The 27,351-nt window shown below is 42.3% G+C and overlaps 1 protein-coding gene across 50 annotated transcripts in view; it reads left to right on the forward strand.

Moving 5' to 3' along the window:
• LOC114645182 (NACHT, LRR and PYD domains-containing protein 3-like) overlaps window positions 1-27,351 on the forward strand; it is a 913,740-nt gene that overhangs the window by 12,640 nt on the left and 873,749 nt on the right. For 45 of the 50 annotated variants that reach the window (XR_007933951.1, XR_007933953.1, XR_007933955.1 and 42 more), the window contains exons 2-6: window positions 919-1,085; window positions 1,286-1,460; window positions 2,327-2,392; window positions 6,989-8,714; window positions 18,304-18,480. Coding sequence is in view for 45 of the 50 variants with exons in the window: in XM_051921718.1 (XP_051777678.1) it covers window positions 919-1,085; window positions 1,286-1,460; window positions 2,327-2,392; window positions 6,989-8,714; window positions 18,304-18,480 (2,311 nt within the window). In the remaining 5 variants the exon portion in view is untranslated. The remainder of the gene's footprint in view (window positions 1-918; window positions 1,086-1,285; window positions 1,461-2,326; window positions 2,393-6,988; window positions 8,715-18,303; window positions 18,481-27,351) is intronic. The other 5 variants (XM_051921687.1, XM_051921700.1, XM_051921716.1 and 2 more) reach the window with 2 other exon arrangements.

Here is a 27,351-nt window from a genome sequence, read left to right on the forward strand (position 1 = left end):
ATCACTGTTTAAACCAACAAATAGTACGTTTTTCCTTTGCCTCCACTTGGTATTCGCTGATATTCTTATATTTTCCCCTGTGCTTTTCCCATTGTCTTTTCACAGAAGGCTATTTATATTGATTTGCATATTCAAAGAGGCGTAATTCTGGGAAGAGTTGGAGTGGGATCGAAGGCGCGTGCACGTGCGTTACTTTTCACGCTGATCGAGATTTATGTAGTGGAAGAACGTGAAATTTTGCGTGCGTACAGATAGGAATGCATCTGGATTTTTCTGTGCGTACGCACAATCCCGCTTTTGTGCTTACGCCATGTTATAGTGTGAGTTCTACGCACGCCGTTATACATGAGGCCCCAGATCTGTAACTGGAAAGGACCTTTCATTCAATTTGATCGCCACAGGCTGCTGTTTCCTTTAAAGTCAGGTATGGACATTTCTTTTGGAGCTGGAAGCTGACCACACTATGGTGACTGAGACAGCTGTGATCTTTGAGCCTTGGAGATCAGAGCTCATTCAGTGTGTCAAAGATCCACTCCGCCTAACCTGAGCTTTGTGGTCAGTGATTGAGCATCTTGTTAATCATCATGTTGATGTGGTGGTCCTCTCTTGAAGTGATATTACTGACCGAGCAAACCATACTGGCCATCACAGAGTTTTAGAACATGTAAAGGACGTCACTACTCATATTAAAGGATCAGAGTCTATTCTGAAAAAATGTTTTCTCTGCCCTTTCTTATACACAGCAGCTCCATTGTGTTATGAGACCAGTCCAGCCTGTCATTGATGTTATTCTCTCATATTTACTGTGTGAATAGATAAGGCCACTAGTTAGGGGTGGTCATGTCAGACTAAATTCTCGTCCCTGAGCCTCCATCACACCCTCATCGCTGAATTTTTTCTTTTTTCTTTCCATTTCAGGTTTAACACACAAGTTTCCTAAAGTAATCCAAACCTTCTCTCATGAGGATCTCCTCAAGATCACCGAGTTCTACAAGCCTCACCTGGCTTATGTGATTGAATACGACATCACGAGTATCCTGCAGAACCTGGCCACCAAGAACATCCTCACCAACGATGAGGCCAAGGTAAGCAGGTCTCCCTGTCAGCACGAGGCACAGACAGTTGAGCAGAAATGGTGAGTTCAGAAGTATCATCTGAGACTGTCTGACCCTCCATAGCAGGTCTTTTTGTTATTGTGAGGTCATCAGACCCTACTGACTACTCTGCTCTGCTCCCCCAGTGGTCTTTTTTAAACTAGCCCTCTGGTCCCCCACTTGTCTTTCAGAGATTCAAAGCCAAAGAAGAAAGAGAGGGGAGAGCAGGTGTGGAGTCCTTCATCAGTGACATAATGAAGATGGACAGTGTGGTACTGGTGAGTCTGTGGGAGGCGCTGGCTGAAGAACTTGTGAGATTTCCATCACCAAACATGACAAGAATACTGAAGGAGGTCACAGAGGGCGGTGAGTTAATGGAGTTTTGTGTGACAGGGAAACACTGAATGTGTAGAAATCACAAACGGAAACAGAGAGAGAAACACAAAACACAACATTACTGTCTGTAGGCCACGGGACACACAACTGTCAGGTCCGTCACTTACACTGAGACGTCTGCTTGATGGCCCTCAATGCCAACACTTCCTCCAGTTCCTCTGATTTTCTCTTTCAGGTTTTTATTAAAGTCTTTAAAGGGGTCAGTGGTCCCACCATACTATTTAGTAACTGGTGTGCTATTATCACCTATGTGCCACCTGTCATGACCGCACATTTGACTTGCATTTCTCCTCTTCTACACTTTATAAGCCTACACCTACAGCCCACCTGGATGATCAGTAATAATATTTTCTTTTTCTTTACTTTAACAGGAAGTCACAGATTCTGTTGTTTTCTGACATCACCATGTTGGTGTGTGTAACTATCAGCTTTAGATGCCCCCAGATGCCAAAACTCATGCTCATCCATATTTGTATTTTCAGATTTTCCCCCTCAAATCCCCATGAAGCTTGTTGTTCTCCTGAGGTCTCAGTAATGAGTCCCTGCTCTCCACTTTGCCTCCTGCTCTCCTCAGCATGATAAACACACAATATTTCTGCTGTTCCTAATACTGTCTGGTGTGTCATTGTCTTGGTTTTCTTTCCTGGACAGTTAATTTCAGACTCCCGATATGGACACACATTGATGGTTTGTCCTTTACTTTTAGACGTTAAGTCTTCATTGTGCACCTTTGTTTTTGATATTTTTCTAGTTGTATACCTCACTGTGTACTTCTGTATACTTTAGTTAATCTTCCTCTTTACTGCTGTAACTGGCTCTTCTTGTTATCTCACCAGGACCAGACCTCTTGATGAACATTCAGGCCAGTCTCCAGCCCACTCCTATTGACGCTCGTATTAAAGGTAAGCCACTGGTCTTGTGTCTCCGGTCATCAGCTCCTCCAGGACTCTGCTCCTCAGTTAGAACAATTGTGATGAGATCAGGCCATTCATCTCAATAAGATCACTAATCATATTCTCTTAATATTTTCCAAAATAACATTGTCAGATTTTGAGGGTCCTAAAGTCCTACTCTCCACCACACTTTTTCCTTGTGTCTGTTGTTCTCTTTCTGGAGAAAAACGTTAACATCTGTGTGATATTTACCCTTATCAAGTTTCCATCTAATATAATAAAATGCATCCACCATATAAATTACTTTCATAACGTTAAAAACTTAATTTATGACATCTTCATCTGCCTCTGTTTAAGCTGAAAATGTTCAGCTCCTTCAGTCTGTCCTCAAAGTGCAGACCTCTCAGTTCTGAATCAGCCTTGTTGATCTTCTCTGGACTTTCTTTACTGCTATAACAGACTTTATGTGCCTGAAGATCAAAACTGCACACAACACTCCAGATGAGGCCTCACCAGTGTGTCAAAAAGCTTTAGTATAACCTAACGTGACTTGTACTCCACATGGGGGCGCTATATGCCCTGGCATTCATGGCCTCTGTCCACTGTCTTGATGTAAGTGATGAGCATTTCACTACAATTCCCAGGCCTTTCTTCTTTCAAGTTTCAGACCTCTGATTCTGTATTTTAATCTAAAATGTTTACTTCCTACTTGTAATACAAAGGTTCCTCACCCCACATCTCTTTGTTTCTTGTGTTTGAGTCAATTCACTGACAGACTGTGCCCTTTATTCACACTCCTTTTTCATCTCTCTAGTCATCTGCTTTTGTTCCTTCCTCATACAACTTCACCTCACTAGTGAGACACAATCTCCTCACCCAAACCCATGCTGACTGGTCACTGGCACTCCTGTTCTTCACATGTGCTGCTGTGATTCAGTGATCCCGAGGACTTCAGTTGCTCTTACTACGTACATCATGAAGATCTCTGAGAGGCTGGTCCTCAAACAGCTCTAACCTCTGGTTTCAGAACATCTCAATCCAATTTAGTTTGCCTATCAGACACATGTAGATGTTGAGGATGCTCTGATCTCCACGCTCCACAGAGCCTACTCCCACTTGAACAATGCTGGCATCACAGTCAGAATCATGTTCTTTGAGTTTGTCCATTGTCTTTAACACCAGTCTGCATCATTGACTGGGGAAACACTCAAGACTTTGCATCTTGATGCCCCCTCAATCTCCTGGATCATGGACTACCTGACCACCAGACAGCAGTTTGTGAGGATGAGAGACTGTGTGTTAGAAATGGTGGTGTCTATTACTGGAGTATCTCAGGGAGCTGTCCTGTCTCTCTTCCTGTTTACTCTCAGCACAAAGGACTTCCAGTACAATACCAGCGCTTGTCACGTACAGAGATTCTCAGATGACTCCTCCATCACAGGCTGCATTACTAACAGAAACGAATCGATGTACAGGAGGCTTATGGAGGACCTTGTCATGTGATGAAGGAAGAAACCACATGTAGCTCAGATGATTTAAGACACAGAGTTATAAACAGTCACTTGTTAAGTCAACAAACTCCTGTTCTTCTGTTCTGCTATTTATAAGGTTAGCCCAGTTAACATTCAGGTAGTTAAAGTCCTCCATGACTGTAAAATCCCCCTCTAAACTGGTGTTTTTCATATTATTAAAGGATGTAAATTGAAACTATTGATGTCATTGGATGGTTTATAACACACTCCAAATATGAGGCCTTGACCCCCTAATGCTGTCTTGTCGTACCAAACATCCTCACTAAGCTGTGGCTCACCGTCTAATTGAAGACGCCTTACATTCAAATTGTGTTTTATATACATGGTGACTCCCACACCTTTGTAATCAACATCCTGCCTGAAAAAGGGCCCTGAGTTGCCTCATAAGCTTGCATATCGTAATCTTTCTAGTTAGCCAGTAAAGGGGGTCATTTTGCTTAACTTCTCACTACTGCTATGATATTATAAATCCAGTGGACTCCAGGCATATTCAGACCCATTCACTTTCTGCACACTTTACTGTGCTGTAGTTTTAATTTGAAATGGAGAAACTGGCCATTTCTGCCCTTCATTGTATATTCAATAAACCTTAACAACAAAGTGACCTCATGTTTTTAAAAAGGTTTGCAAAAAATATTCAGAATCAAAAAGTGAAATCTTTCATTCCTGGAAGACTTTAGACCCTCAGCTGTGAGACTCCAGGTTGTGTTCAGGTTCCTTTTGTTTGTTTTAATTCTCCTTGAGATGTTTCAAGAACTTGATTAGAGTCCACCTGTGCCCCCCTGAATTGACTGGACATCCATCAGAAAGGCACACATAGTGTGCCTCTGTATAGAATTTCCAACAATTCACAGTGCATGTCAGGACAAAAACCAAGTCATGAAGTCCAAGGAACTCTCCGTAGACCTCCACAATCAAGTTGTGCTGAATCATGGAATGAAGCAAAGGGATAAACTCATTTGTAAAGCTCTGAGTGTTCACATGAGGACAGTGGCCACACTTATTATGTGTTTGGAGGAATTGCAGAAACACCAGAACTCTTCATAGACTTTTCTGTCCAGTCAGACTGAGTAACTGGGCAGGAATGGCCTCAGTCAAGGAGGTGACCAACAACCCAATGATCACTCTTAGAGCTTCAGAAGTCCTCTGCTGAGATGGAAGAATCTGCCAGAAGGATGTCCATCTCAGCAGCACTCCATCAATCAGGCATCTTTTAGAGATTTGCTAGATGGAAGCCCTTATTAAGTAAAAGGCATTTGACAATAAAAAGAACTCTGAGCGCATGAGGAAGAAAGAAACTCTGGTTTGAGGAGACAAAAACTGAACATCAAGCTCTTTGTCTGGCAAAGACCAGGCGCTGCTCAGTATCTTTGTAGCATCATTCCTGTACTGAAGGTTGGTGGTGACAGCATCTTACTATGGTGGTGCAGGGACAGGAAGACTGGCCAGAATTGAGGGAATGCAGACAAATCCAGAGATGTCAATGAAGAAAACCTGCTGCAGACATCACTCCACCTGAGACTGGAGTGACTGTTCAATGACCCAAAGCATAGAGTCCACAACACTAGAGTGACTTCTGGACAAGTCTCTGAGTGTCCTTGTGTGGGTCAACCAAAGCCCAGTCTTACACCCCAAAGAACATGTGTGGAGAGACCTGAAGATGGCAGTTTACAGACACTTATCATCCAATCTAATGGAGCCTGAGAGGATCTACCAGGAATAATGGGATTAACTCAACAAATCCAGGTGTGCAAAGCTTATAGACACTTACCAAGAAGATTTAAAGCTGGAAATGCTGCCAAAGGGGCTTCTTCAAAGTATTTAGTTAAGAAGCTAAACACTTGTATTAATGAGAGATTATAGTTTTTGATATTTAATAAATCCTGTTCTCACTTTGTCATTATGGGTTATTCAATGTTGATGGATAGGCGAAAATGTCAAATGTATCTATTTAAAATTAAATATATAACATAGTAAAATTTGCAGAAAAAGATGGAGTTTGAATACTTTCTCAGTCCATCATTTGTTCAGCTACACAGAACTACTCATACAGTTTATTATTTTTTCATTGCATTTAAGGCCAGTGATTTAAATGTATTACTCAATTATCTTTGACTCTTTGAGTAGAAACTTCTGAATTGTTTCTGTATTTGTTTTTACACTGTAGTGGGTATCCATTTATGTGAAACCAGGCCTGTCCTAACCTCCCTGCTACCCTCTCTCTCCCGATCTTTGAGTTATCTACTTATATGTCCTACCTAACACCCCCACATAGGTGTCCCTCCTGATCAAATGCATCTTATCAAGTCATCCCAGTGCCCCATAACCCTGTGCCCTTCTATCCTACCCCAAGATGAGCCACTCATTTAAACTTTCTAATCCCCTCAGTCTTATATGGACTGAAAAGTCAGAGCATCAGAGATGACCACAGTGTCAGTTCCACTCCTCAATTTGGCACTTAACTTCTTGATTGTCAAAGTGTCACTCTGCCCACACATTTGTCTTCTGGTCCAGTATGGTCAATGAGAACTAAATCCACCCCCACTAATGCCAGGCGCCTGTTCTCCCTTCCAAGGAGGTGTCCCAACTGTCCATCAGGTAGACAGCACACCATACAAGAGTCTGACCACACAAGAACACAAACCTAAATCTCAATCCCTCTGATGACTGAGTCCTGTACTCTCACTTCTTTTGTCTTTCTGGAGTGACTGGTTTTCAAGTGACCAGTTGGGGATTTTCCACCACAGAATTGTAAGAATCACCATCAAGGTCCACAAGCAAATGAAAATTTTGTCAATTCTCAACTCTGGGCTGGAACCCTTGGCCAGTGTCACCTGTAGCCTTGTGTGTACTGCATGTCCAACAATGACACACCTGTTTCTATCTGTCTGCTTGAAGTCTCCTCCCAGGTTCACGATATTCCCTTAAGAGACACCTGGGCAAGATCTGTAATCTCCTGCTGCACCGCAGGTTAGCCATCTCTTCAAGTTCAGTGACCCTGACAGCAAGGCGCTGGATCAGCTGGAAAGTTTTGTTTTTTTTCTTTTTCACAAGTTCTCTTTATCACTTTCAGGCCTCCATGATACACACAGAGGTGGTGTGTCTGAATCTACAAGAACTCTGGAGGATCAGGCTTCTGTTGGTGATCCATGCACCAGAGCTGTGGGCTTTGAGACTCGATACACAGAGCTGATGGTCTTTAAACAATTCAAAAGAACTTACAGTGAGAGACTCCATGAACTTGAGAAGACTGGAAGAACTCATGCAGAGCTAATAGAGGAGCGGACAAAAGAAAAATGTGAGCGAATCTGGACTGAGCAGCTTTTTAGTAAGAATCCAGGAAGTGAGACAGACCCTCACATCATAGTGGTCAGTGGGGTGGCTGGAATTGGGAAGACCACCATGGTCCAGAAGATAATGTTTGACTGGGCCAGAGGCACTCAGTACCAGAGGTTTGCTTTTGTGTTCATGTTTAAGTTTAGGGAGCTCAACCTACTACACACGGAGACAGAGCCACAGATGTTTCTGACCAGGCTGATTGTAAGGCACTATAAATATCTCAATGACCCAAGACTGACAGAAATCCTGAAGAAACCTGAATCTCTCCTTTTTATAATTGATGGCCTGGATGAGTTCAAACACAAACTGGACTTTACACAGGAGAAGCTTTGCTCAAACCCAGATGACTACTTTCCTGTCCACACCCTGGTCACCAGTCTGGTCAGAAGAACATTACTGAAGGGCTGCACAGTCCTAATCACAACCAGACCAACAGCCCTGGAGACCTTGGACATGGAGAGAGTTGATCGATTTGCAGAGATCCTGGGGTTCTTCCCTGAACAAAGGCTGATGTACTTTAAGAAGTTCTTTGGTGATGCTGATCAGGGCTCTGAGGCTTTTCAATATGTGGAGGAGAACGCCATCCTGTACACCATGTGCTTCAACCCCTCGTACTGCTGGATTATTTGCTCTGTGCTGAAGAGCCACTTCATGACACCTGAAGAAGAGCGAGGAGCTGCCCCCAGAACTGTCACTGAGCTCTTTGTGATGTTCCTTCACAACATCCTCACCAAACACAAGAGAGAAGCCAATGACCAGAGAGAGATTCTGGTCAAACTAGGAAAGATGGCTTATTATGGGGTGGTGAACAAGACTCTTGTGTTTTATGACAAGATGGAGATGTCCACCTTTGGTCTCCAGCCAGTTCTGTCCTCTCCATTCATCTCAGGGTTCCTCAAAGAAATTCTTCAGAGAGAAAGCACTCTGGAGCACACAACGTACACATTCTACCACCTCACCATACAGGAGTTCATGGCCGCCTGCTCTTTTTACCTCAGTTCATCAGGGGGCATCGAGGAGCTGCTTGAGAAGTTGGACTCATGTGAAGATGGCCGGTTTGAGATTCTCACTCGATTTTTAGCAGGACTGGCCAGATATTCTGTATTTAAAACACTGGAGGAAGTCATGGGGGAGTTTGAGAGGAAGACAGCAAAACAGATACTGGAGTGGGTGAAGAAGAAAGCTGAGGAGGCGCTGCGGGGACGAGATAAAAGTGAAGCTCTGCGAGTGTGTCAGTGGCTCTATGAGACTCAGAATAAGAGATTAATCAGAGACACCATTGGGAAGGATTTAAAGATGGACTTTAGAAGAACGACTTTATCTCCTCTGGACTGTGCTGTGCTGGGCTCTGTCATCAGCTGCTGTGGAGAACTTGAGGAGCTCAACCTGTCAGAGACAAACCTCACTCCAGAGTGCATGATGAGACTGGCGCCGGGGCTCATCTGCTGCAGACGTGTCAAGTGAGTAATAAAACATCAATGAGTTTCGTTTGACTGTCTGTGGACACAGGGGGGTGACATTAGTGTGTCCATCAGGGGGTGTCAGGACTACAAACAGACGAGGGTCCATGTCAGAACATACAGTGCTGTGTGTCACAGTGCCACCTGAAAGCCACAAAAGCTGCTCAATAACAACAGAAATCAAATAATAATTTATATAGAAATTCAGTATTAGACCCTCTTTGTTGAGAAATGAGAAAAGTACAACTGATTAGAAAGTTCTAGAAAAGTCATTTTTGTGTTATTGTTAGATATGTTTGTGCATTTAAAGCCTGATATTAATAGCCTAACAGCTGCAGGAATGAATAACTTTAATCATAATAAGTAAGTTACAAATTAGTAACATATTCAGTTTTGCAATAATGAGACTCTCCTTCATCATGGAGAATGTGAAAGATGAAACACACCTCAGTGTCCACAGAACAGTGACAAGTGACGGCGTCACCACCTATGTGGGGTCTTCATCAATTATGAAGATGATTAAATAAATAAATAAATAAATCTCTAAGAGCCCAGCAGCCATCTGCTTAGTAAAGTGGCTCCCAATGGCGAGACAAACCACAGCCGTCTAACCTGAGTTCTCTGTCCACTAAACCTGAGCCGCTTCTCCCAAATCTGTTCCCCTCCTGAACTGAAAATCCCCCCTCAGTCACATGCGGCCATCTTGTTATGCATTCTGGGAGTCCCCCATTAATAAGAATAACACGGTTAGCACTAATGAACTCCTCTAAGAACAAAAGGGGCAACAAACCAACTTCCTCCGGCCGGTCGTCTCTCCCTGATTGCTGAGTTTGTTTTATTTCACCTCATCACTCGTCAATCACAAATCACCAGCAGCCTCATATTGGCATCCAACAGCATCAGGCTTGTGTCAACCAAGATGGCGCCGACTGGTGTGGCTGGCCGTCTGCTCGTCTCTCTAGTCTATGTTTTAGTTTATCCCAACGGCCACTGTCCTATGATCGTGAGTCTTTACTAAACATATTTTCTTGCTTGCTTTCCTCTCAATTTTCATCTGCTGATGGGATTTTTTGTGAACCTCCACCTTTGTTTTATTCATCTCCTGACTTCTTCACCTGGACGCTGGTGTTGACCTGTATCAGAGAGTTGAATGCCCCTCAGAGACGCAAATGCACCTGCAGCCATCGTGGAAAAAGAGAAAGAATTGCTGTTAAACAAAGCCGACTCAAATCCCAGAGATTTGACTCTCGTCTATGACCCATCTTCTCCTGCTCAGAACTCCACCCCTGGTTTATGGGCGCTGGACACTGGATTTAAGTTCTCCATTTCAAGGTAGCATCACTCCTCCTTGGTGAGCTCTCGGGCAGTAAACGCTACTAATCTTCGCACACTCACCCATGCTCATCCTGCAATGAGCTCTTCTACCTCTATCAATGCTGCTCTCTTGAATGTGAGATCAGTGTCTAATAAAACGTTTATTCTACAAGACTTTATTACCTCAAAAAAATCTGGATTTCTTTTTCATCACTGAAACCTGGATTTTAAATGGTGACTCTTCATGTTTTACTGACTTGGTACCTTCAGGTTATTCATTTTTAAACACTCCTCGGCTGACTCGTCGTTGTGGGGGCATTGCCACTATTTTTAAAAGTATGTTCTTGTGTCGGAGCAAGGGGTCCGTTTAGTAGCTTTGAACTGCAACTTTTCGAAGTGTGCAGCTCCCTTTCTTTGTTGTTTGCTGTGGTTTATAGACCTCCTGTATTTAATGATATCTTCATTTCTGAATTCTCTGATCTCCTGGCTGATATCACCCTCTCCCGTGACAAAGTATTTATTGTTGGTGATTTTAACATTCACGTTTGTTGTCAATTGAAACCTTTGGTTAATGACTTTTCATCACTATTGGACTCATTTGATTTTATACAGCATATTAATACGCCAACCCACTCTCTCGGTCACACCCTTGATCTCGTTCTTACTCGTGATATTTCAGTTAATAATACTGATTTATGTGATGTTTCTTTCACTGATCACTTTTCTATAAATGATGGATTTGAATATTACTGTCGATGTCCCGACTAATAGCTGTCCCCCACGCTGCTTGCGCTTTTTAAATTCTTCTATTATATCTGATTTTGAAACCATATTCTCTAGTCATGATGTGCATGTCCAAAATAATAGTATCGATGATACTGTCTTAAAATTTTATTCTTCTTGTAAACCGGTTTTAAACTCAATTGCTCCACCCAAGATACACTGTAATAAGGGAAGAACTGCTCCCTGGCTAAATGAAACAATGCGACTGTTACGCCGCGCCTGTCGAGCTGCTGAACGGCGTTGGAAAAAAGATGGACTGATTGTTTCTAAACAGATTTTTAGGACTTCTCTATTCAACTTCCAGGCAGCCGTTAAGAAATTTAAACATGATTTCTTTGCCAATTTAGTATCCCTCATTCTAAGAATCCTAGGGTCTGATTTAATTCAATTAATGCGGCCATTCACCCTCATTTTGTGATGGGATTAAATAGCATTGTTCATTCATGTGACCAGTTTCTATCATTCTTTGTTAGCAAAATCGAAACTATCTGCCGTGGCATTGTTCAGACTGGCTATGAACTTCCTACAGTTAATCATGACATTGTCTTAGAATCCTTTGATCAAGTCTCACTTTCACAGTTAAAAAGTACTATTGAGACCCTTAAACCAGCCCCCAGTCCTCTGGATATTGTACCACCACGTCTCTTAGTGGAAGCCTTTGATGTTTTGGGCCCATCTTTATTAGCAATTATTAATGATTCTATAAGGTCGCTCATTTTTTAGGCATGCTGCGGTCCGCCCCCGTCTTAAAAAGGCAGAATCAGATCCTGGAGTTTTAGCCAATTTTTGCCCAATCTCCCAACTGCCATTTCTGGCTAAAATTCTAGAAAGAATTATTTATAATCAATTGGTCGATCACCTTAACTCCAACAATTTATTTGAGATCTACCATTCTGGCTATAGGTGTTATCATAGTGTTGAAACGGCCCTCCTGAAAGTGTTCAACGACATCTCTCTTATTACTGACTCAGGTGATGTGGTAGTCCTTCTCCTCCTTGACCTGTCCGCTGCCTTTGACACTGTTGACCATGAGATATTGCTGATGCGGCTTGAACATCTTGTTGGGCTTAAAGGGGCTGCTCTTAACTGGTTCAGGTCATATTTAACTGGTAGACACTTTTCAGTGACTTTAAATTCCTCTTTTTCATCTACTGCTCCTCTTAAATGTGGTGTTCCTAAGGGATCCATTTTGGGTCCTATTTTATTCTCCATATACCTTCATCCTATTGGAGCGATTTTTAGGAAATTTAACATTTCTTTTCACTGCTATGCTGATGATACTCAGGTTTATATTCCTTTCTGCAACTCTGCAATGAGTCAACTGCATAACTGTCTGTCTGAACTAAGATCCATCCTTCCATCCATGTTCCAACCTGCTGAATCTGAACACAGGGTCACGGGGGTCTGCTGCAGCTAATCCCAACCAACACAGGGCACAAGGCAGGAACTAATCCCGGGCAGGGTGCCAACCCACCACAGGACACACACAAACACACCCACACACCAAGCACACACTAGTGCCAATTTAGAATCACCAATCCACCTAACCTGCATGTCTCTGGCCCGTGGGAGGAAACCGGAGTGCCTGGAGGAAACCCACGCAGACACGGGGAGAACATGCAAACTCCACGCAGCGAGGACCCAGGAAGCGAACCCGGGTCTCCTAACTGCAAGGCAGCAGCACTACCACTGTGCCACCATGCCGCCCTACTAAGATCCTGGATGGCTAATAATTTTCTTGATCTAAATCAAAATAAAACTGAGGTGCTTATAGTGGGTCCATCAGCTAAAGCCCAAATTGGTCTTGGACTTCTTGGCTGTTTCTCTGTTTTTTGCAAACCTCAAGTCCGCAATCTTGGTGTTACCTTTGATAGTAACCTCTCTTTTGAGAAAGAAGTAAATTTTGTAGTCAAGAGTTGTTTTTTCCAGCTTCGTCTATTAGGTAAGATCAAGCCTTTTTTATCTTCTAGGGATCTTGAGATAGCTACTCATGCGTTTATCTTTTCTCGTCTCGATTTCTGCAACTCGCTGTATTCTGGGATTAACAAATCCCTGATACACAGGTTACAGTTGGTCCAAAATGCTGCCGCTCGCTTTCTGGTTGAAGCAAAAAAGTCTGACTCTGTTTCTCCTATTTTAGCTTCTTTACACTGGCTGCCTGTCAGTTTTCGAATTGATTTTAAAATCTTGCTGCTAGTTTTAAAATCTTTACACGGGTTTGCTCCTGCCTATTTATCTGAATTGTGTGTTTTACATCAGCCATCTAGAGTGCTTAGATCTTCTGGTCAGTTGTCTCTTGTTGTCCCTCATACCAAGTGTAAAACCAAGGGGGACAGACAGGACTTGTGCAGCTGCTGCTCCTCACCTGTGGAACTCTTTACCTCATCATATAAAGGAGTCGTCTACAATTGAACTGTTTAAAACAAGAATAAAGACTCATTTCTATTCACTTATTCAGTGACCTTCAGTAATACTGATGGTTTCCTCATTGTGATTATGTAACATTACGTCTATTTATTATTTATTTCATTTATTTTATTTCTATTTATGTTATTCATGTTAATTGTATGTTTTTCTTTAATTCTGTTATTGTAAAGCACTTTGGCCACAGCATTCATATGTTGTTTTAAATGTGCTATATAAATAAAGTTGACGTTGACATCAGCTACGTCCTCCACGTGCACCGCAGATGTAATCAGGAATGTGGAGCCCCCCAGCCATGTAAAGCCAAATCAAATCACAGTGACGCCCCACTTACATCATTCTGACTAATTATGACAACAAAGTAATTATTTTCAAAAATAAGGGAAAGAAAGATCTCGCTTCTAACTCAAGGTGGTCTCGTTGTTTATAGTTGATAAAACATTTTAAGTACAAGTGGGGCTGCAGCCTCTCACACCTAAACACTGAAACATCTTTGTATAGAAAAAAAGATTCAAAATGTAATCTCTTTAATGGAAACACAAGTTCCATAATTACTTTGTTTCCTCCCACAGTCCAATGACATGCAGGTTAGGTGCATTGGCGATCCTAAATTGTCCCTAGTGTGTGCTTGGTGTGTGTATGTGTGCACGCCCAGTGGTGGGATGACGCCCTGTCTTGGGATTTGTTCTTTCCTTGTGCCCTGTGTTGGCTGGGATTGGCTCCAGCAGACCCCCATGACCCTGTGTTAGGGCATAGCGGGTTGGACGATGACTGACAATTTTTCTGAAAATAAAACACATTTTTTAATAAAGTTGTTATAAAACACGATATGGCTCATCTAATAATTGAAGTACCAGTCTGAGTGGGGCTGCCATTGTGCCAGTGCCCTCCACAGAAGAGTCATCGTCTGTCGCTGACATCACGTGTGCTGTAGAATGTAAAGTAATCATACATGAGTGCTCAGTTATTTCACGTGTGCTGCGGTCATATTAATATTTTTTTTAATTAATTTATATCCTGTGCCCAGTATGTCATGAAAGTGTAAAGTGATATCTTTATAAATTAAAATGCTGATTATAAATTGCGTAGAGTTGGCGGAGAATAAACAGCCTGTAGCAGAATCTTTGTGGTGAACAGTCGATGATGAAGGAGTCCGCTCTGATCATGAAGAGGCGCCATGAAGAGACAGCACTGACCCTCAAACACTTCACAGACCCTTCTGTGCTGCTAAAGTCCGTCAGTCCAAGTGCTCGGCTGCCCGCCCGCCGGTGAGTGGAGGTGAAGGTCCAGCCTTGGAGTGTCGCCCAGAGCTGAGCGGAGTACAATACAATAGCATACAGTGTGTGTGTGTATAGCGCAGGGACAGACTCTCAGGTGAGTATTGATGATCATAAATATACAATTAGCACAAGTAAAGAAACAGATTTGTAAAACACACAGAAAACAACGGAGAGAGTGAGCTACAGGAATGGAAAACAACAAAATCTGTCAACTAATTCAATGCTGAACTCTGGTCTGGTTATTCAAAAATCAGAAAAAAGCAGATTTTTATTTCATTTCAGTTTAGTTTTTATTTTTCACTGTTTTATTTTCACTTTTATTTTGTTTAACATAACAGTTTTTCGCCACTTTAGTTTCAGTTTTCATTAACAATCCTAACCTCTGAACTCCGGCTGTCCGCACTCCTACTGTAGAAATATGGAGTTCACCTCTGGAACTCGTTTTAGTCAAAGTGATCCCTTCACGGGGGGGCAGCACAGAGGTGATCACTGCTACCCCACATCTCCAGGCTGCAGGGTCAAATCCCACCCTCTTCACTGACTACTTAAGGTCTTTAGGGGTGTAAAGCAGTTCAGAAGTAAACCCCCCGATGATCGTCACATAGCTGACTGACCTGTCCATACGACAGCAGGACGTTAGCAGCAGATTTGTGATGGAATCACACCTGAGAGTCGACACCATCAGGACTGGCAGCCCTGACAACATGTGGTGTGCCAGCTTTGTGTGCTCAGCAGTGACATGAGAAGGTCATCATTCTGACCACTTCATGGGCTCACATGTCACATGTCACTTTATATTTACTAACTGACTGAATGTCTTGTCTGAATTCTAGTAATCGACTGCCTGCCACCTCTAATCTGACAGCCATATTTAAAATGTTTCTAAATTCACAAACCAAATCCTCAATAGATGGACAGCACTGTGACTTGTCTTGTTATTGTGAATGTCCTTCTCATCAAGCAGTGACATCAAATGACCAACATGAGCTGACATTTAGAATCAGGATTTGCCTCCCAATCAAACACGTCCTTTGCTAATTCAAACATCTCCTCCATCTTTATGGTCTCCAGTAAAACAAATCACATGAGGACTGGCTGGTCCTTTACGTGACTCTCACCATCTACTGGCAGACCACCAGCACCTTGATTTATGTGAGCACTTGAAGTAGAAAGATCAGTTAGAGTTTGTCACAAAGTAGTTGTGACTTGTGTCATCTGGGTCTTTAAATCTTTAACCTCTCCCTGGAGGGGCTTCATATCCTTATAAACCCGTCTTCTCTCACTGAGTCACTCATTTTAAATGATCTGAGTTTAAATCAGGACTACAATCAAAATGGCAGAAAGAAAAGGGACTGAGAGAAAGATGGGAATCGAGAGCCAGAAGAGGAAATCAGAACTGAAAGATAAAAAAGCCGAGTGTCAAAACTGAAAATGAAATCCAAACTCACAGTCAAAACACAAAGCACCAGTTGTGATGTCTGACTTTTAAACACACGTGTGCTTATTCTTTATGTCACATCCACAAACTTAGATAACGCAGAAGTCTAATGGACTGAACTTTGTACTCCTTGATCTTTGACAAAACGCTTAGTGTGACCCTGAGTCTCACTTTGTAGGAACTCCTTTACAACAGACACACAGAATAGTGACACACAAGAACTGAAGATGGCGTCACAGAAAAACATAAAATACCTCAAAACATAAAGAATTCGGAAGAAGTCATAACAGAAATAACACAAAAATACTAAAGAACAAGAAAAACAGAAATCATAAAAATAACAGAGTGGGACAAACATGGAGTACAAGACCACTGAGCAGTTCATCTCAGCTTGGAAGTTTTTGAAAAGTCTGACACTCCCCAAGTCCTGTGGTCTGCGGCCTGACGAAGACCTGAAATGTGACGCTGACTTGTCGGCTGACCTTGTCTTTGGCTCATCTTCTCGTCAGCCATTAAGAAGATTTCAGTTGTCAGTCAAGCACAGAAACTCAGCTCAGTGTGTCCTCCTTGTTGGAGATCTGTGTCACTTCAGAGTTTATCCAATGACATTTGATTTGTGGCCCTTGTCACTTGTATGTCACTCTCATATATACATGTTTTAGATTGTTACCATGTACTTGAGTACTTGACTTAAAAATGTAAATACAGCCAACACCTCTAAAAATTAAAAATTGATCAGCACCAAGAACCAAGAGCTCAGTCGTGTGTTCAGATTGGCACCCTGGTCCCTGATGTGTGTCTAACCACTGTGCCACTGTCCTGTTCATGTCACACGTTGAGTGTCTGTGTGTCACTTCAGCCCTCCTTAGCCTTCACACTTCGACCAAATGTTTAACAACACAATAATCAAACACTTCAGTCAGTCCACATTTTTAGGTCATCTAAAGACACCAAAGCGTCCCATTTGATCAAAGGCCTGATAAATCAAATTCACTGAGATGGCCGCCTTCTCTTCACACCTTCTCAGGCTGACTGACAGCTCATGTCCCGCCTCCTCTGTCATTTTGGCCAATCCTGATTCCCAGTTCTGTGGCCCAGTGGCTGAGGTGCCGCACTTGACATCCCAGTGACGCGGGTTCAGGTCCTGCCTGTAACATGCTGTGTGACCCTGAGTGAGTCACTTCACCTGTCTGTGCTCAGAGTAAAAATACAAGGACATGTAAAGTGACTTTGGATTGAAAGGCACTATATAAAATAAAGGGGATGGCTTTGTCTCCCTTTCATATTTTTTATCTGCAATGTCTTCATTAATATCTGCACACAAATTCTAATTTGTAAACTGCATCCATTTCTCCACTTTGTCACAGTGACACTCAAAGACATTTTTATTATTTATTTGATTTTCATTTTTCTATGTCTTATTATTTTATCCTCTCTCTTATTTATTATTCAGTTTTATAAATTTGGTCCTTAAGTGGCCATGAAGAGCAAAGGCCTGTCCTGCGTCCAAACTCTCTACTGACCACCAAAGCTCTTCAGTCCTCCATGTCTGTGACAGCTGCTGTGTGCAGTGACACTGAGAGACCCTCGCTATGACACAACAAGGCCGTCACCTTAAACCCACGTTACCAGCCGGCTGAGTGGAGTTTGTCCATTGAGCGCAGGTGGCTGATAGGCCTTAGACAAGATGACTGGACAGAGTGGAGTGTCACTCTGAGGAGCCGGTGACCCTTTGTGTGTCCCTCCTGGACTGGACTGTCATGTCCTCCCATGTCCCATCACCTCTCCTGTCACCTCTCCCTTGTCACTTATTTATCTTTGGGCTCGTTGTGTTTATTTGTTTGAGTTGTAAGTTTGTGACTAGCGCTCTATAAAATAAAGGCTGACTGATTCACAGCTGATGTCACTGAACATCTCTAGAGGCTGGCATTTGTAAATGGCCTCCTGTCAATCATGTCAGTTGTGTCCTCACCCTGAGTCCTGAATGACGAACAGAAATCAGAGTTTGTCACTCGGCTGTCATCAACTCAGAGAAGTGCATCTGAACACTCAAGTGGAGGACAAGGTCAGTCCTGCTGTGTGACACTCCTGTCCAGTGTGACGGCTGACGTCCTCTCATCACTCAGGTTAACCTGACAGACAGAAGATGCTTCGGGTATATAGCGCCTTGAATGGCAGCACTGGTGTGGAGTTCAAATTGTGTTTCAGTTCAAATGCTAGCAGCAGCCTGCTGTTCAGTGACACACCTGAGCATCCAGCTCTGTTTGTAATCATCATGTCATTAATTGAGACCCCTAATGGTCTGTCTGTCTGTCCACATGTTCTCACTTCTCTCTCTTCTTCTCCACAGCCTCAGGTATTGTGATCTCACCTCCACATACTGCTCAGCTCTCTCCTCAGCTCTTTCTGCTCCACATTCACGACTGACTGAACTGGACCTGTGGAAGAACAAAAACATGGAGGATTCAGGAGTGAATCAGCTGTGTGAGGGGCTGAGGAGTGAAAACTGCAAATTAGAGAAACTGAAGTAAGTGAACAACAAGTGTGTGTGTCTCTGTGAGTGTGTGTGTGTGTGTGTGTGTGTGTTTGTGTGTTGAGTTTTATTTCTTCTGACTTTATACCTCTTTATCAGGGGTCCTCAGACTTTTTAAACAGGGGGCCAGTTCATGGTCCCTCTGAATGTTTGGGAGCCGCCTGAATGAATTCCCATGCACACTGCCCATAACTTATTTGTAGTCCAAAAAACATGAAAGAACAATACAATACTTAAAATGAAGAACAATTCTTACCAACATAAACTTTCCAGTATTTCAATGAGAAGTGTGGGCCTGCTTTTGGCTGATGAGCCAGTCAATGTCCAGTTCCATGTTTGTCACTGCCAGTCGTAACAAATGATGCAAGTGTGCCTCAGTTAGTCTCGATCTGGTTGGAGATTTCAGATGTTTCATTCGGTGCTGCCAAAGATGGTTGCCATTTTAAGTGCATGATTCCTGAGATTAAGATGTGTCTCAGAGGGGAGAGAAATTAGTAAGGCTCTTTCACAAGTATGTCGTTCAGCCAGTTCCATTTGGTAAATCGGATCAACAATTTCAATGTGAACAGAAAATGAGTTCTGGAAAGGCTGTATGTCCTGTTCATGGAGATGAAGTTCTTTAAATTTCATTTGAAACTCCCTTTGAACATTTCCAGTGAATCTATACATTTTTTGGTTTCTCCGCCAACAGCTTTTGAGTTTTGTGGAGAGGGTAGAAGTTTTCCTCCTCCACTTGTTTGACAAGTAGGTCCAATTTTACTTCAGATGCTTTCACATGAGAATGCATATCACAGATGAGATTTCCCTTTCTTTGAAGTTGCACATTGAAACTGTTGAGTAGCTCTGTCACATCTGTCACAAAGCCAAGGTGCCATTTCCATTCTGCATCTTTAAGCTCTGGTACTTCTTTGTTTTTTGAAAGCAAAAAAGCAGAAACCTGTGGAAGTAAGTCAGAAAAACGACCTAAAACTCTCCCTTGACTCAGCCAACGAACTTCAGTGTGGTAGAGAATATCTTCACAGGCAACATTTAGCTCAGACAGAAATTCCTGAAACTGCCTGTGGTTTAGTGCATGAGCCCTAATGAAGTTAACACAGGACACCACAACTTTCATGACTGAGTCCCACTTCAGTGCTTCTTGGTGGTGAGGCAGTTTATGGCTACTGGATGTGAATGGCTGTGTTTGTCCATCTCTTGGTTAATGTGTACAAACACTCATTTCATAGACCCCACCACGCTAGGAGCTCCATCAGTTGTCACACTGGCTAGTTTAGCCCAGTCCAGCTCCAAATCATTCACAGTTTGGTGAACCTTTTCTTAGATATCATCTCTGGTTGATGTTCCTTTGATGCTTTGCATGCAGCAATGAAGATAAGAAGTTGTGCGGAATCACAAACATCATTGCTGTCGTCGAGTGCCAATGAAAAATAGCAAAATTTTTTTGAGCAGTTTTGCAAATGCTGATGCAAATTGTCGCCCATGTCTTCAATCCTTTGTGTAATTGTAGGTCCTGAAAGACTTGCTGTAATAAATAAATCAGCCTTCTCTGGACACATCTCTTTAGCAACAGAAAGAAGGCAAGTAGTATATGTCAGGGACATTCTGTCAAAATGTCAATCAAATTTGATTGATGACCTTAAGACCCGCACCCTTTTCTCTGATTGGTGGATTAGCATACATGCCCCGCCCCTCCTCCTTATTGGTGGATTGAAAGGATGATCCCGACCCCTGGCGGTGGATTGGTGAGGGACCACCCAACCCCGCCCTAATCCCACCCTCATACCTGACTGGTTCTCTTTCTGTCAAGAGCCGTTTGATGGATGTCGTTCTCGTCCCCACCCCCACCCCCACCCACCTGTTTGCCACTCCTTTCTGTTAAGAGCCATTTGATAGATGTTGGGCTCACCCTACATCCCCCCAATCCATCCACCCTCCTTCACCCCCTGACCCCACTCCCAAAGATAAGTCCAGGCTGGACCCTCGACATGTCCGTGCAAGTTCCTATCCAGGCCCTGCCGACCATACCTGTTGGTGGCCCCACAACACACTGCCCCCTTCTCCCGAAGACAAGTCCAGGCACGTTTCTATCCAGACCCTGACGTCCCGACCGGCATATCCCCAGGCATGAAGGACCTGCCTCTGCCTCTGTCCCTGGTCAGGCAGCACCTTAACACTGGCCCCTTCCACTTCCTTGCCCACTTCTCTCGAGGGCACACACACATGTTCCAGCCGGGACATCTACCTTATAGCCGGTCCTTCCTATAATGCTTTGGGTAAGAACCCCTGTATCTATTATTTAAAATATCTATCTAACCTTTGCTTTATCACTTATTAACCGCTTTTATTTTATTTAAGTCAAGCTGCCTTCCCCATCTCACAGAAAGACTAAACGACGGGTTTCCCACTGACAGGCTCTACGCTGAAAAAGCCTTTACCTCACACAGCTGGGTGCTCGAAGCACACAGAAATACATGCTGCCCTGCTTTTAGCAGCCCCTGCTCTCACTCTCTCTCTACACAAAGACTCTCGGAGTTGACAGCCTCTGCACGCGCCCGCAAGCCGGACAGGGTCGAAGCTCTACTCGGACCCAAACAGTCATGTGTCTACAAACTGTATGAATCCCAGAGCGCAGCGAGATCAGACAGTGCTCACCACAGGCCAGGAAGCTGACAGCGCCCCTGCTGCGTTCGTCCCTGCACATGCTTGGCAACAGCTGTGCATATGCCCCCCCTTCCTCGAAACCCATGTGGCTGGGGGCGCGCAGCAACTTTTTTCCATGAGAGGTAAAAGATTTTAATGATAATGTGTAAAACACGAGATAACTAGTTCGACATAAGCCCTGTAAAAATCACACAGGCATATGCAGCAGTTCCCTTTTAAATCACGTTTCAGACGTATAAAAAAGCTATCCTTGGCTTTTATAACTTGTATAAAAAGTTTATCCAATACAACACACATATCAGCGGAGCTAAAGATTCACATTGTTGAAGAAATGCAACTTTCTAAACGTTAGACTGCCTTCAACATGCAGTCATTCTGGGGATAGAGAAAGGCACTTTAAAACACTCTTTGGCAAGTCATTCTTTCCAAAGCACATCGCCACCAGCTCCGACATCCTGAAGCTAAGGGGGGGTGGGGGTTCAGTGTCGATTCACACTTCAGCTGTTAGCCTGGCTCAATCCTTATGCTGACACAAAAGATGTTCACACATAATTACTTTAACATAAGTTAATTTCTTCCGAGGTCAGTTTAAAATGAGCTTAAAGTGAGGCCAGACATTTGCTAAAAGAAAACTACGCATGACAAAGGCTCCTTTTTAAAAAAATACTGGACTTTTCGGTGTCCGGCCAAAGGCTTAGATGTAATTATTGTTCATACAGACTATTCTGCACTGAGCACCAAAACTCAAGATCACGGTAGGGCATATTATTGATTCTTATACGCGTTAAATGAGTATGTTTTAAAAAACGGATGGATGAATGCTTATATTTTATCCTTAATATTAATATTTCCATGTTGATTATCCGGTAACTCCCTTTTTAAAAAATGATATCTGTTTTAAAACGAGAGGGGCTGGGGCATTGAATTCAAAAATGCTCATAGGTTACCATTAATTATTATGTGTTGCAGCATTTTATATTTATATCTACCTATTGTGATGGATGGCCGGCGAGAGTTTCCGGCCCTCACCCCCAGGCCGCCAGGAGGAGCTCTCCCGACAGCATGGACGGAACCCAAATTCCAGCAGGGCCTCATGGACAATGTAGTTTTATGCACAGCCCTGCTGGATACCTTGGGGACCACTGGGAGTCGCTGTAGGGAGGCTCTTGGACTCTTATATGCCTTATAACCAGGAAGTGCGTCATAATCCCATGACAGGAAGAAAAGATGTGCTCCCGGGTTGAAGATAAGGACTGTTTACCCTGACCCGGAAGGAATAAGAACTTGTGGGTAATGGAACAGAAACACCTCCGGGTCAGGGAGTATAAAAGGACTCTGGGAAAGCCCAAACACTGAGTTGAGCTGGGAGGAAGGGTGGCGAAGTGTCTGGGAGAGGAGGAGTGCTGTATTATTGATTATTGATTATTGTATGTATAGTGTGGAGTGGAGGGTGCTTAGTGCAACATTATTATCATAAAAATAAAAAGTCTTGGACTTTTACCTCGTGTTTGACGTACTACCTGAGGGTTCGAGAGGTTGATAAATACCTGAACTGTTACACTATCTACGTGTACGATGATTAATGTACAAATTCATATGACTGAAGCAAACAATATTATTTTTTCTGTTACCGAAACGGGCTTTACAATCAAGTAGTTTTTGTCTCGGCATCTGAAAATTCAAACAGCTTCTCTTCTCTGAGAATATTCAGGCCTGGTTTAAAAGCGCAGGCCGGGTGTGTAATAGCTCTGACATAAGACGTCAGTATTCTGAACTATGTGCAGAAGGGGCCGCTTGTGAAATGCGTACTCGTTCGAATCGGACTCCCGCTGTAACCGGTTGTTTTTAGTACGGAGCCGCCTGTTTTTTAAAAGTCTGAGATAACAAAACATTTTTGCTTTATAAAAACTCTCATTTGGACAGCCGCCTGGAGACAGATTGACTGAACCCTGAACAGGGACCGAGGAATTTATATCGCTGTGAATGCTTAATATACATAATGCAACTGTGTTTCCATTCATTTCGCTAAATGAAATATAATTATCATTAATACAGACTAGTAGACCCAAAGTCCGGATGATTTTTAGACGTATCAAGTGTATTGTTGAATCACTGGGTAAATGATTATTATAAGATGCACCAATATTTATGAGATTTTATCTTAATACACAGGGGCTCTGAGATCAGGCTGTCTATTTTTATTTAAGTCTTTAGATTTTAAAAAGTTTGCTTGCGAGTGTATTCATATTTATACTCTCGATCCTATTAAACTAGTAATGAAAGGAATGGACGCACTTAATAGGGGTCCGAGAAACCCTCCTTTCTGATTTAAAAGGGTTTTTTTTTTTAACGGTAATTTTACCACTGAGTATTTTATCGACGCAACGCTTCTTCTTCAGCAGAGGTTTTTGAGTGTGTGTGTGTTTACAGGGTCTGTTTTAAGCTACTTTACCAGGCAGAGTGTCCAGTATATTAACACGGTACTAGGCAGGGTCTATTGAGGATCAGGAGTTCACTTTCTTTTTCCTCACCAATGCAATTGGGGTCTTCCTCTTTATAGATTTAGTTTGTAGGACAGCGTTTCTCAACCTTTACGTATTTCTGACCCAAGTTTTCATAACAGTTTTGATCATGCCCCCCTAGCATTTTTTGAAAGGAGCCCCCTAATACCAATTTGTTCTTTTTTAATTAATGATACATCATAGATGCATATTTTACTATACCTGCTTAAATTTTATTGACATTTATCTAACTCTATATTTATTTTTCTAGTATCAGAATGTAGTTTGAGTTAAATTGTTTTGGTTTCAATAGATGTATTTTACATATTTTCAATTCTTGTTTTCTTTTTTTCACATCTTCACGCTCCCCTTTTTGTTACTTCGCACCCCCCTAGGGGGCCAGCCCCACAGTTTGTGAACCACTGTGTAGGGTTTGATTTGTAAAACACTCTGCATCACTTCAAGCTAAATTAGATTTGCTCGGTTATTCAGCGGCCCATCTGTGTTCAATTTTTGTTATAAATTGTATTTAGTCTCTCTTTATTTACTAAACATTTTATATGTTGAATAGAAAACAGTTATCTTGTTCAGGCTTTAATTTAAAACAGCATTTCCATCAACAGGCTATGAGCACTTTGGTACTCAGGGTGCTTTGTATAATACAAAGTTTTAGAAATTCTGTTAATGCTTGGAAATAGCATTCCATTTTACATCAGTTATAAGCCCCCGAAAATAAGAATGGTTGTAGTACGTTATATGAGCCTATACACTGCAGGGCTGATGATTAGGCTTATTTTGGACACGTTAGGAAAATCAGGAAGGAAAATGTTTTAGTGAATAGTTACATAATATCTATTACCAGTAACGGCGTACTGCACGATAACGTGCAGTGAATACACTTGACTTGAGCATTCATAGTATTCATCCTCTTTCTCTGGATGTGCAGCATTCGTTTGCTCAGTGGATGAAGGGCTTGCTGCTTCCTGAGCAGCTCTTCTTTTCTCCAGCCTAGCGGCCCGTTACTTCTCTTTTATCTTTTAACAGTAAAACTGATTAAGTTAGTTTCTGTGTTGCAATTACTTAGTACGTTTTCTTTAATCTTTCACTTAATCTGGTACTTTAATCTGCCTCAAGAATGATTAGCGAAGGTGCGCGGTGCCGAGAGTTGATTCAACAATAAAATAAAATAAAAATAAAAAGAGTAATAAAATCATCACCCCGAAAGTGGATAGTAGACGTCACGTAGTATATGTGTACCAAATTTGAAGTCAATAGGTGAAACGGTTTGCGAGCTACAGGTGATTAAAAATCCTGGACAGACAAACAAACAGCCACGGTAGCGTATTATATAAGAAGATATGTGTTAGCACAAGGATTACAAGTTTACTAAAACTGTGAGGTTTATTCTTTCTTTTAGGTAGTCCAAGTTACATAGGACACCTATCATTGAAAATGGCTTTTCCTCCTCTGTTTGTGAAAAGAGCACCCTTTGTTTGAGTCACATTCAGGGTGAAGGGGATGTAAGTTTGAACTGGGTCCCTGTTCAGGGTTCAGTCAATCTGTCTCCAGGCGGCTGTCTAAATGAGAGTTTTTATAAAGCAAAAATGTTTTGTTATCTCAGACTTTTAAAAAACAGACGGCTCTGTACTAAAAACAACCGGTTACAGCAGGAGTCCGATTTGAACGAGTACGCATTTCACAAGCGGCCCCTTCTGCACATATTTCAGAATACTGACGTCTTATGTCAGAGCTATTACACACCCGGCCTGCGCTTTTAAACCAGGCCTGAATATTCTCAGAGAAGCGAAGCTGTTTGAATTTTCAGATGCCGAGACAAAAACTACTTGATTGTAAAGCCCGTTTCGGTAACAGAAAAAACTAATATTGTTTGCTTCAGTCATATGAATTTGTACATTAATCATCGTACACGTAGACAGGTAGATATAAATATAAAATGCTGCAACACATAATAATTAATGGTAACCTATTAGCATTTTTGAATTTAAAGCCCCAGCCCCTCTCTTTTTAAAACAGATATCATTTTTTAAAAAGGGAGTTACCGGAGAATCAACTTGGAAATATTAATATTAAGGATAAAATATAAGCATTCATCCATCCGTTTTTTAAAACATACTCATTTAACGCATATAAGAATCAATAATATGCCCTACCGTGAGTTTTGGTGCTCAGTGCAGAATAGTCTGTATGAACAATAATTACATCTAAGCCTTTGGCCGGACACCGAAAAGTCCAGTATTTTTTTAAAAAGGAGCCTTTGTCATGCGTAGTTTTCTTTTAGCAAATGTCTGGCCTCACTTTAAGCTCGTTTTAAACTGACCTCGGAAGAAATTAACTTATGTTAAAGTAATTATGTGTGAACATCTTTTGTGTCAGCATAAGGATTGAGCCAGGCTAACAGCTGAAGTGTGAATCGACACTGAACCCCCACCCCCCCTTAGCTTCAGGATGTCGGAGCTGGTGGCGATGTGCTTTGGAAAGAATGACTTGCCAAAGAGTGTTTTAAAGTGCCTTTCTCTATCCCCAGAATGACTGCATGTTGAAGGCAGTCTAACGTTTAGAAAGTTGCATTTCTTCAACAATGTGAATCTTTAGCTCCGCTGATATGTGTGTTGTATTGGATAAACTTTTTATACAAGTTATAAAAGCCAAGGATAGCTTTTTTATACGTCTGAAACGTGATTTAAAAGGGAACTGCTGCATATGCCTGTTTGATTTTTACAGGGCTTATGTCGAACTAGTTATCTCGTGTTTTACACATTATCATTAAAATCTTTTACCTCTCATGGAAAAAAGTTGCTGCGCGCCCCCAGCCACATGGGTTTGGAGGAAGGGGGTGTTTCCTTAAGAGGCATTAGCTCTCCGGAAATGTGTTCTTTTCAATTGCGGCATTTTAATTAAACTAAATTTAAATAATTATAAATTAAAAAAGGGCAAGTCCCAAACCCCCCCCCCCCCCCATGCAATATGGCGGTTACAAAATTACATGAGAAGTATAAGAATAACTTTAGCTTACTTTACTGACGGGTTCACGCGGTATTACAGACGGGAAGCTTATGGCAGACTCTATCAAGCATGTGGGGGTCTTGACCTATGCAGTCTGCCATCTTTCATTGCCATGCTGAAAGGATTTTCCGGATGGAGGATATAATCTTCCGTCCGTTAGCTTCAAAGTGTATTGGCCGTAGGTCCATCCTTATATTCTGGTTGCTCCACATGCAGACTCTTTCTGGTCTCCAAACAAGGACAGGAAAGGACTCAAACTCCACCTTCAAAAATACAGGAATAGCACAATGCCTACATGCAGTTCTCATTCTCCCAACAAGGAAAGAGGATTTTGTGCTGACAGAGGGCAGAAATATACTAGTCTGTCTTTAGGCTGACTATTCAATTCTCCAGTTGTCTTTTGGCTATATAATCCTGTGCTTGGCTTGGCAATTCTAAATGCTGAGCCCTGTGTACCATACTTGGTCTACCTGTATGAATGAATCCATAATAATGTATACAGAGACAGTGACATTAAACTTATTAAACTTAATATTATAACAAGCATATTATAACAAAGGGGGTTTACGCCCAGCTGTTGCCAAGCATGTGCAGGGACGAACGCAGCAGGGGCGCTGTCAGTTTCCTGGCCTGTGGTGAGCACTGTCTGATCTCGCTGCGCTCTGGGATTCATACAGTT

This window comes from Erpetoichthys calabaricus, assembly GCF_900747795.2.
Source record: "Erpetoichthys calabaricus chromosome 1 unlocalized genomic scaffold, fErpCal1.3 SUPER_1_unloc_22, whole genome shotgun sequence".
Lineage (NCBI taxonomy): Eukaryota > Metazoa > Chordata > Cladistia > Polypteriformes > Polypteridae > Erpetoichthys > Erpetoichthys calabaricus.